Source organism: Trachurus japonicus, chromosome 22 (assembly GCF_045865225.1).
Source record: "Trachurus japonicus isolate A0001 chromosome 22, Traja_1.0".
Classification (NCBI taxonomy): Eukaryota; Metazoa; Chordata; class Actinopteri; order Carangiformes; family Carangidae; genus Trachurus; species Trachurus japonicus.
This window is the reverse complement of record NC_140928.1, coordinates 17,439,053-17,456,097: the sequence shown is the minus strand read 5'-3', so window position 1 is coordinate 17,456,097 and position 17,045 is coordinate 17,439,053. Positions and strand designations below refer to the sequence as shown.

General features: G+C 43.2%; 1 protein-coding gene and 1 long non-coding RNA gene across 2 annotated transcripts; one reads left to right on the top strand and one right to left on the bottom strand.

Moving 5' to 3' along the window:
* Positions 1-3,805: 3,805 nt before the first annotated feature.
* LOC146963849 (uncharacterized) lies at positions 3,806-8,287 on the bottom strand. Its single transcript, XR_015034716.1, has 3 exons — positions 7,890-8,287; positions 7,043-7,169; positions 3,806-4,596 (listed from the first exon to the last, which is right to left on the bottom strand). It is a non-coding gene; the product is annotated as an uncharacterized LOC146963849 (long non-coding RNA).
* A 606-nt stretch (positions 8,288-8,893) lies between these two features.
* otx2b (orthodenticle homeobox 2b) lies at positions 8,894-14,539 on the top strand. The gene is made up of 4 exons (XM_085767423.1): positions 8,894-9,266; positions 11,449-11,656; positions 12,255-12,406; positions 12,899-14,539. Exons 2-4 carry the CDS (start codon positions 11,560-11,562, stop codon positions 13,523-13,525), a joined length of 876 nt encoding a protein of 291 aa, XP_085623549.1. The 5' UTR covers positions 8,894-9,266; positions 11,449-11,559; the 3' UTR covers positions 13,526-14,539.
* The last annotated feature ends 2,506 nt before the right edge of the window (positions 14,540-17,045 follow it).

Here is a 17,045-nt window from a genome sequence, read left to right as displayed (position 1 = left end):
ATCAGTAAATATAACACATGGCACACACACACACACACACACACACATACACACATTTGAAACACCACTCAAGGAAATCTATGCAGTGTTTACGGTCGGAAAGCAGAACAACAAAACAAACAGCAGATATCCACTTTCAGTAAACACCACCCAACCACTTATACAGTATCTTCCCAGTGGCTTAGAGTGGGTGGGGAATCAACTTTAGGTGGCTGCTGTGAATGTCATTGAACTACTTGTGTTTACGCAGGCTTAATAATGCCGTGACAAGGTCTCTTTAAACACACGACGCTTGCTTGTGAATGTATCAGGCCAAATAAACGCCTGGCGTCGCTGTCAAGGAATTGACAATTCCAATTTTACAGCCGAAAGAGAGGTGGAAGAATTTAAGGAGCAGCGATGGAGAAGCTCAGAAAAGAAAGTGCCGCTGCTCTCCGGTGCCGCTGACCGCTGTTCAAATAAGAAACGCTGCCCAGGTCTCTGATATTAGATCACTGGAGCCAAAAACACGATTACCCAGAGACAAAATAAAGGTGAAAAGATTCAGGATTGAGCATTCTCCCAAAATGTCTCTCCCTCATCCCAATTTGGCAGCACTTGGCTTGTTGCCCACTCACATTGTGTGGACGGCCCTGCCACTGTTGCCATGGGGATGTGTGGACCTGCGCAGGCCCTGAAGGCAGAATGGCCTGGTGGTGCGGTGGGGGTTATCATCAGCAGCAGACTCTGCTGGGCCCCCATCCAGAGGCCTGGGTGCAGGAGGAGCTGTGAGGCAGCGGAGGTACCCCCCACCTCCCCCTCGACTCCCCCTCCCCACCTCCATCTCTCTCCATCTCTCTCTCTGCAGGGCCCCCGTCCCCTGGTGGATGCTGCCGCTGTTTCGGGCCCAGCAGAGGCTCTGGGATGGGGACTCAGTAGTGCAGGGCTCCAGCCTGTCCACTGGGGGTCGGCTGCCTGACTCCCATAAGCCCGGGCCAGACGGGGTGGGCTGAGGTGGGAAGGGGCCAGGCGAGGCGAGCTGGACCGCGGCCCAGTGCGGTGACTGCCTGTCTGCTCAGGCGCTGGGCCACGCTGCCACTCCTCCCTGGGCTCGTGCCCCTGCACTTGGATTTCAAAGGGATGTGACAGGGGGACTGGCTTTCCCTCTCTCCGTTGCAGGATCCCTGCCCCACCAACAGTTTCTCCAAAGCCCCCCCTCAAACAGCTTTCAGCCCCCACTCTCTCCCAGCCCCCAAATGCCCCTCCAACAGCTTTTCTGTTTCAGCCATGAACCCAGGCTCCCTCTCACACTGTGCCATTCCCACCACTGCTGCCTCACATTTGGGAGGAGAAGGGGGAGGTTGTGCTGCTACACTGCACCCATCTGCCCCATGTCTTTCCATGCTGTGGACCATGATGCTGCAGCATGGCTCTCTGGGCGCTGTAAAGACTTTGGCAAGTACACTGGGCCTTCAGGCCCCCCTCCCTTTGTACACTCCCTGTCCGCCACATGCACACACTGATGCACACCATCTGATTTAAAATGTACTTACACCAAAACAAGTGCATGTGATCATGCTCGGGTGTTGGGGAGACAGATGGTGGTTAATACAGATGAATGATTTAGACTGAAAGTGGAAAATAATATTATTTTTAAATGCACTGACTAGAACTGGTCAAACTACCTCTGCTACACCCGCTGAACCTCGAGCCATCTCAGAAAGATCTGAGTCAGATGTGGTGCCACTGTGTCTGTGTGGCAACCGGCTCATTCAGCAACTGGCCCATCATCAGTAAGCATCCTACAAAACCAAAATGACACTGACAGGCTGCGTTTCAATTGGCTGGGATCTCCTTTTCTCTCTCTCTCTCTCTCTCTCTCTCTCTGTCTAGGTTTCTCTCTTCATCGCTCCCCGCATGGCATTTCTCTGGCAGGTCCTCCAGCGAAATTCCTCCCCTCCTGGTCTCGGCATTCCCGCAGCCAGCCTCCCTGCCTGGGCAGAGCGGAGTGGCTGGGGCTGGGTGGGACGACGCTCCCCCCGAGTTGGTCCCAAGCTACGGCTACAACTCCAGCCCACAACACATTCCTCCAGCCGCTGACCAGTCCCCCCAGCAACCAGGAGAGAGGTGAAGAGAGGAGGGACGGAGGCTTAGTGCTGGTGTGTTTTATATCATCTGCTGGAGTCTGACACTGATTTAAAAAAATGCACATGGAACAGTTGCAGGAAACACTTTGTGAGCAGCTCTCAGATCATCTTGACTGATCACCGTCTTTGTTTTTGCTCTACAAAGGTTCAGTTCAATGAAAAGCCTCCTCAGTGGTTCCTTGATGCTCAAGAAGGAACAAATAGAAATCTGATGTTTTGCATCACACCAGCAGACTCGCTCTCCTCCGCTCCCCAGTCCTTCACAGGGATGTGATGAGGTGCATATCACAGACTGTCAGTGCTGCGGAGCTGCTTCTGGACAGCTCAAGTAACAGGAGGACAGGAGCCGGACGGTCCCCTCCTCCGCTCCCTCCTACTTCTTCCCCCCAAGCCGAGCCAGGCGCTGTGTTTACTCTCCTAATTACAGGGGAGGGGCCGGCTGACAGGCGAGCCATCACAGATTCCCCACAGGCCCGGGGCTGGGAACGCTACAAACACCCGCCGCTGTCTCCCAAATGTGACGGCAATGTCCAACTGTCATGGGGGTGCCTTCACTGGCAAAACCCATGGGCCCAAAGAGAGATATTAAAGACATGAGAGGAATTGGCAGAGTTGGCACTAACAGGGGGTACGCTTGAGAAGTCGAAGTGGGGAGCTGGGGGCATCGCCAAAGTGTCATTCAAAGCAAAGTGGGGTTTGGACAGGGCACAAACACACACACACACACACACACACACACACACACACACTGCTCTCGCTCTTATCGAGCTACGGCGGGAGAGTTACATGTAGCAGACAAGAAAACCAAGCAGTGGAGTCAACAAACCATGAGATGGGACAATGTTCATAAAGACAGTCAGGCCACTGTGTGTCCACCCCACACACCCCCAACTCAAACACTTATTACTTTGACACTAGAGGGGTGTTTTCAAGTTCATTTGCCAAAGAGGAAGTATTTCTCTGTCTGAGTTTAAGGTTTTGTGACATCACAGTGAGTCTTTAAGCCTCTCTCGTGGTCCAACGTGCACCTGATGCAGAAACACTGGAGAGCGGACTTCTCAGTGAAGGAGGAGGCACGTTTCATCAGGAGGTTAAATATTTTGAAATTAAGAACATTTGCATTGTGTTTAATGTGGATTTTGTCATTAACGGGGAAAGGAAATGTTTATTTTAAAGATTTTTTAACAAGATAATTGAACTTTATTGTTATGTTACTCAGAGCAGCTAATATTTATGTTGTAAAAAAAATGCCTGTAGGTTTTACATATTATTTACAAAAGTTTGCTCCAAGTATAAAATGCAGGAACTAGTTTTCTAACTGTAATAATGCAACGTGTGGGACACTTAAAGGCAGGATGGAGAAATAAAAACAGCATATTAATCTATGACTGTGGCTTTGTTAAAATACACCTTTTAATAAACAGTACAGTGTGTGTAAGAGTGTGCGTGTGTGTGTGTACACTAACCCTCCTCCCAGGGAGGTTTAATCCACTAGTGGTTGTAATGCTCCACTGCTGTTGGGGGGTCTGAGAGAATCCCTCTGGAAGCACGGCGGCTGACCCTATCACATATTCAGGTCAAATAAACAAAACAGTGTTGAGAGAAAGGTTAAAATGGTAGATTCATCTCTTCTCTTCCCTCCGGGCCCCCACCACCACCTCCCCATCCACCCCCTCAAACCAGCGGCTGAGATCGTCCCGTTCCCTCTCGGCAACACACACCTCACCCCCGAGAGGCAAGACAAGAAAACCATTTGATAAATCATGAATAGTCACAGTTGTGCAAGTGCTGTGACCATTTCTAAAATTTATTATGGGGATTACACACGAAATCACACAATGTAACATTTTCAAATGTGTTATGAATGCCTCCCAGAATCCAATTCAAATCCTAGGTTACCAAATAAGCCTGAACAAATCCCCCACATTGAGTTCTTCCTCCTTTGAAGACTTGAGAGGTCCAGTCTGCAGGGCAGGTTTTACCACGCCATGCAGACACCTCAGCACACAGAGGAGAAGCCTACTGATGGATAGGTGCAGAGCAGGAGTTGAGGAGCAGAGTGGTGGTCCCATAATGACATAAACACTGATGGTCTTTATTTGCAAATTAATCTTTAATTAATTCTGACACAGAAAAGAAGCAGGCGGTGATCATAAATAAACTTGGTTTCATTCTCCAGCAATGATACTAAAATATTTCGACACCGAGTTGTAAAAAAAAAAATGAGCCCATTTCCTTGGACAAACAGTTTGTGGTGTGTGTCCTTGTAGAAGGAGCAGAAACTCTCCAGATTGTGTGGAGATGAGCTCCTCACACAGTTCATTCAGTCAGCGTTAACCTTGAGGCAGCACAGTCTTCTCCCGCCTTTTATTTGTCCTTGTCTGTTTTCTGCCAGTCTTGACTTTGCCTCCTCATTGATGATCTGAAGGCGAGTGTGTTTAATTGCATCCGTTTGTTTGTTGGCGAACTCCTGCACAAACACAACACAAACAATTATAGCACTAATTAAAAGGCATGTCATATTAATGGCAAGAGCAAACTTGGCAAACACACACACAGCCGCAGCATTCGAATTCACGGAGGGGTCGGTTTGGAAAATAAATTCACAGTTTAATGATCAGCCAGCACACCTTTTCAGAATAAAAGCACAACCTAAAAACTACAATACAAGGCTCGTTTAATACCCAAGTGTTTTCTTTAATCATTTAAAGGAGATCTTTAAACTGACGCTAAATTTAGTGAGTAATCGCAGAGATAAAATCCCAGATGCAGAGTGCTGCCTGCCTGGGAGCCTCTGTGTCAGTAAACTCTTCCCAAACTGACATTGAATGGGTTTCTCCTGCTTTAATCCCTGGGGAGGGCTCTGAATGTGTTTTGATGACCTCTGGGGTCAGTTACATGTTACATTACACAAAGGTTTAGCTCCTTTGTAATAGGGGAACAGCGTGGGGAAAGCCCTCAGTTTAGACATCTTGCTCACTACGCACTGCACCTTTTTTTTTTTCCTCCTAAAGCAGCAGCAGTGGCAATGTATCCATCAAACCTGCCAGGCTAATTAAAATACAGCTTGTGATTATCCTACTTCAGCTCATCTCTCTTTCTCTCGCTCTCACTCTATCTCTCTCTCTCTGACACACACACACACACACACACTCACAACCAAACACACACTCCACGTACCTCTCCACAATAATTACTGTGTTAAATAAAGCACAGTAATTACTGTGGATGTAACCCCAGTCATTTTATCAACTTCACTTAGAGCAGTACACATGTTCCCCAAATCAAATAATAAGAAAACATTTTTACTAAATACATTTTTCACATATTTTAGTAATGTGTGATTATATTTAAAAGTGGCTGGAAGGAGTTAAATAAACTAATTTTCGAGCTAATAATTGCAAAATTGATAATAACTTTGTCATTTAAGGATAGAAAGACTAAAAATAATCAAAGTTAATAAAAATAAAAGTGAAAAAATAAATCTGATTAAGGTGACTTCTGGTTGTTTATTGCAACTAGACAAGTAAGTAGTGAGGTAATTTTTTAATCCCACATGCAGAGGGAAAAGCTTTTCTTGACATTACAGATTATCTGCGTTTCTATATAAATTGGCTTTATTGGATTTTATTCCTTTTTTCTATCTCTCTTTTTTAAGCTCAGAATGAATTCCACCAACACATTCCCCATATTCAGCCATGCGGATATCAAACAAGGAGGGGAAGAGGCAGAAAAGAGGGGAGGAAAACTGCCTGGATAGTTAGAAGATGTATAGAAATGAATATGGAAATATGCAGCTTTAAATTCAGACAACTCACAAACAACATCTGTGATTTGTTTTTGCAAAAGTGCCAATATTTAAATTCTAGGGCTGCTGCGTTTTTTTTTATACATCTATATTTTTTTTTTCTCCTGAGAAACAGACATTTATTGATTATATAATTTGTTGATTATTTCTTTTTATGGCTGGATAAGGCGCAGAGCAGGGAGGGAAGGGGCCAGGCTGCCTATTAATTATCCATTCTTGACATAGGGTACATTTTCTTTTCATGGCTATCAAAGAGGGGTTAAACATCCAGGCCTGAGCACCTTTTTCCCCCCTTTTTTTGAAAAGATGTATAGGCTGCGCATTAACTGGTAGAAATCACAGGTTGGAGCAGGCCTGGTGAAATCCTCACCCTCAGGTTGAGTGTAGTCAGAGGCGGAGATAAAAGCCGTCGTCGTCAATTAGCCGGGAGTCAGTGGGAGCGCTGCTCGCCAGAGGCGTTTAACTCCTTCTCCCTTTAAACGTCCTTTTAAGATACAAAGTCCCTGCGGAGGGCCTGGCTTTACAATTTAATAAATTATTTAGCAATTTAAACGGTGAGATCCAGCAGATAACAGCATCAGACGTCACGATTTTCCACGCAGCGTTTTGAAAGTCTCGCGTTACAGGGTCCATCACCAAAGCAGCTGTAAATATCAGCAAATATTCACTTTGTTTTCTGAACGATTTTTTTTTTTTTTTTTTTTTTTTTACAGAAGGGTGATTTTTTTGTTTGTTTTATCTACAGGTACAATGAAGCTCTGACCTCTTAAAGGACTTGCATGTAAAATAATAGCTAATATTTTTAAGGAGGTGCAGGTGCATTAATTTAGATTTCATAATGTGTGTTAGATGTGATGATCTTGTGGAGGAGCACGAAAGGACTACACACTGTGACCTCTGAGATGGACAGAAAGCACACTAAAAAAAAAAAATCCAAATATTTGAAGATGGATGATGATGGATGAGAGTAATTTACTTTAAATGACACAAAAAAAGAGTGAATTTAATTTCCCCCACTTTATAGTAGATAAGATAATTATTTAGTGTGTTTTCTGACTGGACAGTAAATAAACGTATCAATTTAAAGAGAAGAAGCAAACAGGGATACCTGGGTCTGTTGCAGCTCCTCTCCTCCCAACAGGCAAAACTTTGGCTCCTTCAGATCTCAGGTCGGTTGTTAAAAGAAATCCAGGGGTTATGATCCACACAGGCGTTTGTTTCCTCTGATCGGAAATCTGTCAAAAAGAGATGTCACTGACTTTTGTAAAGTTGCTACAGCGTGCAGAGGAATCAGTGTGAATGTGTATGTGTGTATGTGTGTTTGTGTGTGTGTGTGTGTGTGTGTGTGTGAGCCTCAGCAGGCTGCAGCTCTGGAGTGAAAACCAGTTTCCCCCACACCCCGGCAGCTGTCACTGCACCTTTTGACTCTGGCCTTCCAACACGAGCCACGGAGAGAGGCGAATGACGATTCATAAAGCCCACGGTCTGCCTGTGTTTATAAATCTAAATCAATATTCAAATCTGTTTGAAGTGAGCGGGTGTGTCCGTGCAAGCGCGCAGTGTGTGTGTGCGTATGTGTGTGTATGTGTATGTGTGTGTGTGTGTGTGTGTGAGTGTGTGTAGGTGTTCCACAAAGCCTCTTAAGATGATACATTTACCAAGCCGTGACAAAAACCCTCGGCATATTATTTTGAGATGGGCACGCAGGTTCAAAATTCAAGTGACGTAGAGGAGGCTTATTTGTCCCTTGCAGCTCGCAGGTCCTCCACAAAATGTAACACTAATATACTGCACCGAATGGCTTTCAGTACTGCAACAATTATTATAACAATAATAATAAATATTATAATTAAAGGCTATTTTAATATCACACACAAATCTATATATATATATATTTTTTTTAAAACACCTTTCTGTTAAATTTAAAGCAAAAATAAATAAAAAAACACACTCACCTTCATCTTGTCACATCATCTTCCTCCTGCAGAAATGGTTTCAGCTGAAATAAGTGAAGTCGCTCGGCTGTCGTCTGCAGCTGCACCACAGGCCTGTATCTGTATCTGCCTCAGTCTGCACACCAGCGCTGCAGGTCCGGTGCAGCCTGACAAAGTCCTCGGCTGCTCGGTGTCTCTCGGTGGGAATTCCCCTGGAAATATTGCGGGTGATGTTTTTTTTTTTCTCCTTCTGGTGCAGCAAGGCCTGTATGAGGCTGATGGGGGCAGACTGGCTGCCTCTGTGGATGGGAGGACAGTTTTAAGGAAATAAGTCGCTCTAAATCCCTCTTTTTTGCGACGCGCTGGAATGTGAGAGGACGGTGCAGCCTTCACATGGAGAGAGCCCTGCTTCAGTCCAGGCGGGGTTTTTTTTTCCTACTGTATTTTTGTCATTGATTATTTATTTTTTTACTCATTAAATTCCCAACTCTTCTTAACAGCAGTAAAAGCCTCACGTTTTTTTGTTTGTTTGTTTCTGAGATGCCTCGTTTAGTAAAAATGCAATATATTTGAAATTATGAGCAACTTTTAAAGTCATTTCTATTAAATCTAAATATCTGAATATTTGGTGTGTGGATGTGATTTTTGTGTCACTATGTTGTAAATACATTAATTTGAATAAAATAAGTCTTTTATTTGCGCATATGTCCCTAATCTCCCACTCAGCACGTGCGTAAAATCTCTGTAGTTGGTGCTTCCGTTTAAAAACAGCCACGTTTGATATAAAATATAAGTAAAAGAAGAGTAAAGTGACTTTAAACTCCACTCCTCGTCACCCAGCAGCGACACACCGCTTATTTATTATCAATGTGCCCTCTCTGCGGTGGGATGGGGATGTTGTCAGTCGCCCTCTCGCTGCCATTGGCTGAGGACTGTGCGTCAAAAAAAAAGTAGCTGGAGACATTTGTTTCCCAGAAAAAAAAAAAAAAAAAAGAGAGAGAAAGAAAAAAAAAAACCTCCCCACCACCAGTGTGAGAGACGGAGACGGAGACAGACCTCAGCTCAGTCCTGCGGCTCCTATTGGCTGGCAGTTTGTACAAAATCCAACTCAAACCACTTCACTCACAACACACCAACAAATCCGAAAGGCGTACACGCAGCCTCCTCCATCCTCCGCCGCTGTCGCACCGCTCCAGAACCTGATGCAGGCGCTCAACGCTCAACTTTTATCCGCTCTGTTGCTCAGTCTGTGAACACTGCTGCTCCTGCTCCTGCTCCTCGTTCTGCTTTTGCTTGGTTTTTGTGTGTTTTTATCCGCCAGGACGTCGCTGATCTGTTACTGACTTTGATTATTTCTACTGGAGGAAACCAAGTAGACAAAGAACTTTACACTCGAGGGTAAGTTTCTATCCTTTTATAATAATTATCATTAATAATATTATTATTAATCTTAAGGGTGGAAATCGCTTTTATGTGGGACATTAAAAGTGTGCAGGAAATTACACCTGTAATAAACTCTCGTCTAAAAGCTTCTAATGGCATAGTGTTTTAGGAAACATGTTCTCGCAGCTGAAATCAAAGCCGCAGAGACTCAGAGAAAGAGCAGTGAATAAGCTCCAGGCTGTTTAGTGACATCAAACTGCAGATGGAGGTTAAAGCGTCTTAAACTCAGCCCGTTATACGGAGACAATAAGTGTGTGTGGAAGAGGGAAAGAAAGAGGGTGTAAATGCACATTAGAGTATCTGGTGATTACAGACGCAAAGAGGTGAAGTTACATCATGATGATGTGATAGAAAAAAAACAAACAAAACAAAGACTGATCCAAAGCTAAATTCAATATTTCCTCTGGTATCATTAGTATTACTGCCTCTTTAATAACTGTAGGATTCCTGGACACACACACACACACACACACGTTTCATACTCTCACTGACTTGAAGCCAGAACCGCAACCGACGACACCGAGTCAGTGAAGTTTCAGTGTAAAGCGAAGCCTCTTATTTTCCACCTATATCCTCCATGTAAATTTACAAACGAAAAAGACCCAGTGCAACAACACAAAGGGGACAAAAATGAGGAGGCGTGAACCTGAACGCAGCACTGGAGTAAAGACAGAACATTTAGGCCTGCTATGGAAAAAAAAATGTTTGGGGGCCTTTTCTCCCTGCTGGATCTCCTCTGCTCCCAGGGATGAATAATTCAGAGGACAATAAACCAACACGTCATATTTAATATTTATTTACAGTGATAGTGACAGATTGTGTTCAAGCTCTAAATTGGAGGTTTAGCTCAATTAAATTAACATATAAGAATTTAATTTCTCCCTATAGGAGTTTCAAATGTCTTGATCTTTTTTCTGCAAAATGTTGATAATTATTCACGCCAAATAAAAATACGGGATTGGGATTTTTTTTTAAAAAGGAGACTCGCGTTTGATTTGATTCACAGCAACATTTTTGAGAAGCCTTGAAGCACTTTGGACTGAGTCGATACCAAACTGCAGCTCCAGTTATAGGTGCCACTCGGATTATCTCGTTAATTCATCAACAGAATTTTTTTTTTTTTTTTTATCATAATCAATTCTTGGACAGTGTAATTATTATTGAGCGGGTGTGTGCAACTGGTAGACGGGTGTGTTTTAAGTGTGACAGATTGGGATGAGGGGGTTAAAACCGTTGGATATTGAAAAAAAAAATGCAGCTAATCAAGACGCACAGTGGGAATAACGGGTGAGTGTCACTGAGGTTGAAGTGACAGCAATCACACATTTACCAGTCAGCACGTGCGTTTCTGCTGAAAGAAGTGAAAATAATAAGTGCAATAGGGTTGAATAGGTTGCTGATATATTTTTATTTCTATTTTTTGAGACATTAGTGTTTTAACTGCATCTATAAATATGGTGTATAAAAATTAAAAAAAATATATATATTGACTTAAATTGTCACATGTCAATGTTGTTTTAAAAATTAACAATGGGGATATTGATAGATTTCTTAATAATGAGAGGTTGATCACTATAAATGAGAAATGAATCTGATAGATGATTATTTATGATGATATGTTTTCTCCCCAATCCCCAAATTTTCTCTTAAATATTATTCACAGGTCAAACTTTAAAGTTAGACCAAATACAGAAAATAAAAATGAAATATATATAAATAAAAATAGATACAACAGAAAACAATGTGAAAATGAAGTGAAACGACTTGTGTTCACTTTGGTGAAATGGGATTAATGAGTGGATTTAATTTTCACCTACATTTAAGAGTCTTTGTTTCAACACCTTCTTACTTTTCATTTTTATTACAAATAGGAACCAGTGAGTTAAACTGAACTTCCAACAGACTTGTTGCAATTATCGTGGCTGTGCATTGGTTTCTGTTGGTGGGAGGGGGCGGGTGGGGGTGTCAGGGAGGAGGACAGCTGGAGATGTGGCTGCTCGTGTATTTGAGGAGCGCCGTGTCTTTTGGAGGGAGAGGTTCATTTAGGCGACAGCGGCGTGGAAACAGAGCCACTGTTGTGTCTAAAGGTGCATTTTGACCGATGTCTTCTTCCTTTTCTTCTTCATTCTTGGAACAGGTGTCCGGTCTCACGCGGACCATACGGCGAACAGAGGACACCCAGTGCATCTCGGGAGCTCCATCAATTTTCAAAATTTTCTCCAACTTCAGCCCTCAAACGAATATTAGCATGATGTCGTATCTAAAGCAACCACCTTACACAGTTAATGGCCTCAGCTTAACTACTTCCGGAATGGACCTTTTGCATCCGTCAGTGGGCTATCCAGGTGGGTTTCAACTCTGTGACAATACACGAGAACATTGATGGCTTGAGGCTACAGGCAAAAAGGAGTGGGTGTTTAAAGTGTTACAGAACCCGTTTCAAGCTCATTAAATATTTTTACTATTTCTATTAGCTTTTATTTAACCAGGATTAAATGTAATACTGATTTATGATATTTGGTGGATGTGTTTGTTAATATATTGTGTGGTTAATCAGTCAAACACATTAGACACAGGCTATTTTACTAAACGTCTTGCACGAACGCACACAGCTTGGAGTGAAGTAGTCTTTCTCTTGTGTGGTTTTATTTTTAAACGTGCCTTCCTTCTGAATCAACGAAAAACTGATTTGATTTTTCTTCAAACTGAATTAAATCTCAGGCCCATTAGATCGTTAAGTACGTGAAGTGCTATAATTTGCCGAGGGCGATTTAGTCTCAAAGGATTCGTGCGTAATTACGCAAACAACGAAAAACAAATTGTGAGTTAGGCTCCATATCTGCTTTTAATTAGTTATCATCTTTGAGCTTGTTTTTTTACAGTTCGTTTTTTATTGATAAATGAGTGATATTTGATTTGATTGACTTTTTTTTCTCTTTGCAGCGACGCCACGGAAGCAGAGGCGAGAAAGGACTACTTTTACGCGCGCACAGCTCGATGTTTTGGAGGCGTTGTTCGCCAAAACTCGGTATCCGGACATATTCATGCGCGAAGAGGTGGCGCTGAAAATCAATCTACCTGAGTCCCGCGTGCAGGTGAGTTAATCGGATGATCTGCCATATTTGAAATATGATTTCTGGAAATCATAAAAATGAACTGGGCTGTGATTTATTTTTTTATATATATAATTCCTTTAATTAAACAGAACAGTTCATATTGAAAATAAAATCATTTCCGGGGAGATAAAAATGGAATGAAATGAAGCATCCATCTGAACCCATCACTTATGTTAAACATTCAGTGGAGCAGCAGTCTGAGGTTATTATAGTGAGAGATAATAAAAGTGTCAGTCCAGCGGTACCAAAATACTAAAAGTTAATATGAGAAAAACTCTCAAACATCTTTATCTTGATTTTAGAAAATGCATTCTATTTTCATCAGATGTGTGGGGTTTTTTTTTATTAATGAATGGGGATATTATGACTTGTGGTTAAAATATTGACTGCGTGTCCTTTGGATTTGGTCACTTTAAAGCCTAATGAAGGGATTTTATTTGACTAATATGCACTGATATGTGGCTCTTCCAGGTGTGGTTTAAGAACCGACGGGCCAAGTGTCGCCAGCAGCAGCAGCAGCAGCAGAACGGGGGCCAGAACAAGGTGCGACCTGCCAAAAAGAAAAGTTCCCCCACCAGAGAAGTGAGCTCAGAGAGCGGGGCCAGCGGCCAGTTCACGCCCCCCACCAGCACCACCACGGTCCCCGCCATCTCGACCAGCACCGCCCCGGTGTCCATCTGGAGCCCGGCGTCCATCTCTCCGCTCTCAGACCCGCTGTCTACCTCCTCCTCCTGCATGCAGAGGTCCTACCCCATGACCTACACCCAGGCCTCGGGCTACAGCCAGGGCTACGCCGGCTCGACGTCCTACTTCGGCGGCATGGACTGCGGCTCTTACCTCACTCCCATGCACCACCAGTTGTCAGGCCCGGGCTCGACTCTCAGCCCGATGAGCACGAACGCAGCAGTCACGAGCCATCTGAACCAGTCCCCGGCGTCCCTCTCCACCCAGGGCTACGGGACATCCGGCCTGGGCTTCAACTCCACAGCAGACTGCTTGGATTATAAGGACCAAGCGGCGTCGTGGAAGCTGAACTTCAATGCCGATTGCTTGGATTATAAGGATCAAACTTCCTCGTGGAAATTCCAGGTCCTGTGAACAGAGCAATCAGCTTGTGAGAAAAAAAAGTGCACAAACAGTGACGATCACATCAGACACAGTGCTGCCATCCCTCAATAAAACACATCGGACTGGTTAAAGTGTGAGCCGGGCTCGGCGAGGCAGGGCACCCAGGGGCCTCGAGGTTTCTTTTTTGTTTTGTGTTTTTGTTTTTTTTGGCATGATGATGGTCTCTGGTCCTCCTAGAGTTGAGGTTTAATTTATTTTAGCACTGGCAAAGAGATCCCCCCAACCCCCCACCCCCACCCACCGTTCATTCACAGGTTAGCCCCTCATCCATGTCTGTCAGTGTGTGCCTCTATGCGTAAAAAACACCTGTTGAGGACAACACAGAGTGAACTCTGAGAGAAAAGACCAACCACAGCCACGGAACTAATGTTTATCCAAGAACAAAATTCAAGTTCATTCTTGTGTTGAAGTGCTCGGGATGGACAGACCTCCAATAAGCTTCTTAAGCTTCTACACAACTTTGCCGACCTGCTGGCAGAGAGACATGAGGATGGTGTGTGGACATGGATGCACTACTTTATTTAAGAAAAAAAAAGTGTTTATAAGGAATCAATATGTAGTTTCTAAGAGACAATCAGTGTGTGTCTTATATAAATGGTACATATGTGTTTTTTTTATCTGTGCTAGCCTTCGAAACTGTGATCTGTTGTATTGTATGCAATTTGTGAGCCCCCCTCGCATCAGACTCTCTGCTGTGATTTTAATAGATTTCTAACTTTTTTGAACAACGAAAAGACGCTAATGGTTAAATCACCGGCATCACAAAGAGAGACGAGACTTTCCGAGCACACGGTGGTAGTAATAATAATAATGATAACAATAATCAAGGGTTAGCCATACTGGAAAAGACTCTCGGCTGCTGAGAGCTCCACACTTGCTCCCCTCCATTGATCTCAACACACGGTGATTGTGGATCCTTTATTGGCTCCAAAGATGGTGTGACCTCACCGCTGAAAAGACATGAATAAAGGTCCTGTGAGCTTACTCTTTCATCAAGTAACGATCTGTGTGTGCGTGCATGAGTGTGTGTGTCTGTGCCAGTGTGTGTGTGTGTGTGTGTGTGTGTGTGTGTGTGTGATGGAGAGGGAAAATGGAGAATGAACAAAGTGGCAGTCAGGCAACGTGTGTAAAAGAAACTGTGGGTCTTCTCTGTTTTTACTTGATTTTGTTTAGTTGCAGGAATATTTGCATTTATTTATATTTTTTAGACATTAACTCTGGAAGGAAATCACTGGGTGTCATTTTCCATACAAATAGGCAAAATAATATAATAAGATATCTCAACGTTATTTGAGTATATTTTAGACTTTAAAAAATAAAGGAATGGTGTTAATATTTATCCATAGGATGGGGAATTAAAAAACACACACATGAGATTTAATGCAAATATGAGTGCAGTTGATTTATGTGTTTTTCTTATTGAGTAGAAACCAGAAATGCTTTCTCCTAAAAAATTAACATGGATTCTGATCACAGCTGCTCTCTATTGTCTTGTGGTAACAGTTTTAGAGCCAGGATACATGAACTAAAATATATTTAAAATATGAGGTTGCCCTTTGAACGAAAAACAAAACAACAAATTAATCCTTTAAAAAAAAAAGGGGGGGATGGAGTCATAATTTTTCCACTGGCTTTGCTCAGGTGGTGTATTTTTTCTCCATGGTTTCCGGTGGTTCAGCCTCAGACAGTCTCAACAAAGAGAGTGTGCGGTTTGAGAAAGCAGTTTTTAATCCCGGGGCCTCCAAGAGATGTTAATCCCAATATTTTACCGGCGGGGGTTTCTCTGGGGCGGCAGGGCAGCAGTGGTCCCATTCAAAGCCCACCGCATGGGCTTACATGCCTGATCCCCAAATGTGCGCTCTAATATGAAGCCTAATAATTCATCTAACAAGAAGAGAAAAAAGCAGCAAACAGGCAGAAACGTTTTATTAATCTTTCAAGAGCCTGCTTTAAATCCTAAACAACAGAAGCCTTGTATAAAGTAAAACATTTTTTTTTGGTAGTGTTGCTTGAAATACCCCTTTCCAGATTTTTGAACCTAGACTCTGTAATATCCAAGTCAAATTATTATTTGACCCATTGATGTTGAAATATCTAAAAGAGTGGCTTTATCTTTGGTGCATCATTCTGAAGTTATTTATCTCTCATCGGGGAAATGAAGTTGTATTTTTTTTTTTAATCTCATCTCAAGTGCACAGGAGATGTTCCAGCTTCTGTGAGGAGGCAGAAGGTTAAAGCTGCTTTTACAAACACGGGGTTGTTTTTATTTACCTCTGGTGTATCTCCAGCTCTCTGGTCCACGGTCACCGTCAACTTGGCGACACGAGACAAGAAAGAAAGAAAAAAAAAAAGTCAGAGCAGCGGCTATGGGATCTGTAATGAGTCGACATGGCTCTGCAGTGGGCTAATTGTTAGAAGTCCAACATTCAATTAGCATCCTTGACATTGCCAATAATCTCTCTTTCATTGGAGTCTCCGCTAAAGGAGCAGACTAATTAAAAGCGTTGCTTGAAATAATCGAAGCGTTAAAGAGAAGAGCGACTTTGATTCCACTCCTGCCTGGACAGAAAAAAATAGGGTGTGTGTGTGTGTGTGTGTGTGTGTGTGTGTGTGTGTGTGTGTGTGTGTGTGTGTGTGTGTGTGTGTGTTTCAGAGGTTTGACTGTTTTTTCTTTTTGTCTATTATTATTATTTTTTAAAGACTTAATTATACAATAGCCCCTATCCATAACTTATTCAAGTAGGAGTAGCTTGTTCACATCCATAAAGTCGTCACTTCTTATGTTATAATACTAAAGAATCAGTTATAATGCTACGTGCAATGCAACGCCAAGTTTAACAGCACACATAAACATCGCTATGGAGACAAACAATGAAACAATTGAACTTGGAAACAATGGGCTGTGCAGGAGAACTGAATATTCATGAGGTGCGTCTCCTCTCCTCTCAGTGTCAACAACTCCTCCATCCAGAGTCTACTGAAGAAGTAAAGGAGGGAGGGAGGGAGAGAGGAAAAAGTGTCTCAGACTGCAGGGTCACTTTGAAATGTCAGCTGCAGAGAGAGAAGGAGAGAAACTCCCATTTGCAAAATGCAGGAAGAGAGCATGAAGGAGTGAGAGGAGGAAGTTTGAAGAGGAGATAAGAGTGGGACGGGAATCATCTTGACTCCAGTAAAGCAGACTTACACTTATCGTGTTCATCTGAATGAATTGGGCTGATTGGAGCAGTGACAGCAGCCTTTCTAGAAACGCTCATCATCAATGATTAGAAGAAGACCTCCATGACAGACAAACTCCACAGCTGCATTGTGAGTATATGTATAAGCACCACAGGAAGTGTTCCTATGGGACACGTGGCGTGGCCCCTCATAAAGATGTAGCAGAGTCACCAAACTTGTCACTTTGAATCTCTCCAGTCTAAACAAACATTAATACACTCGCACTGGCTCTGATCAGCGCGCACTGATACATCCCAGCATCAGCTCCGACACA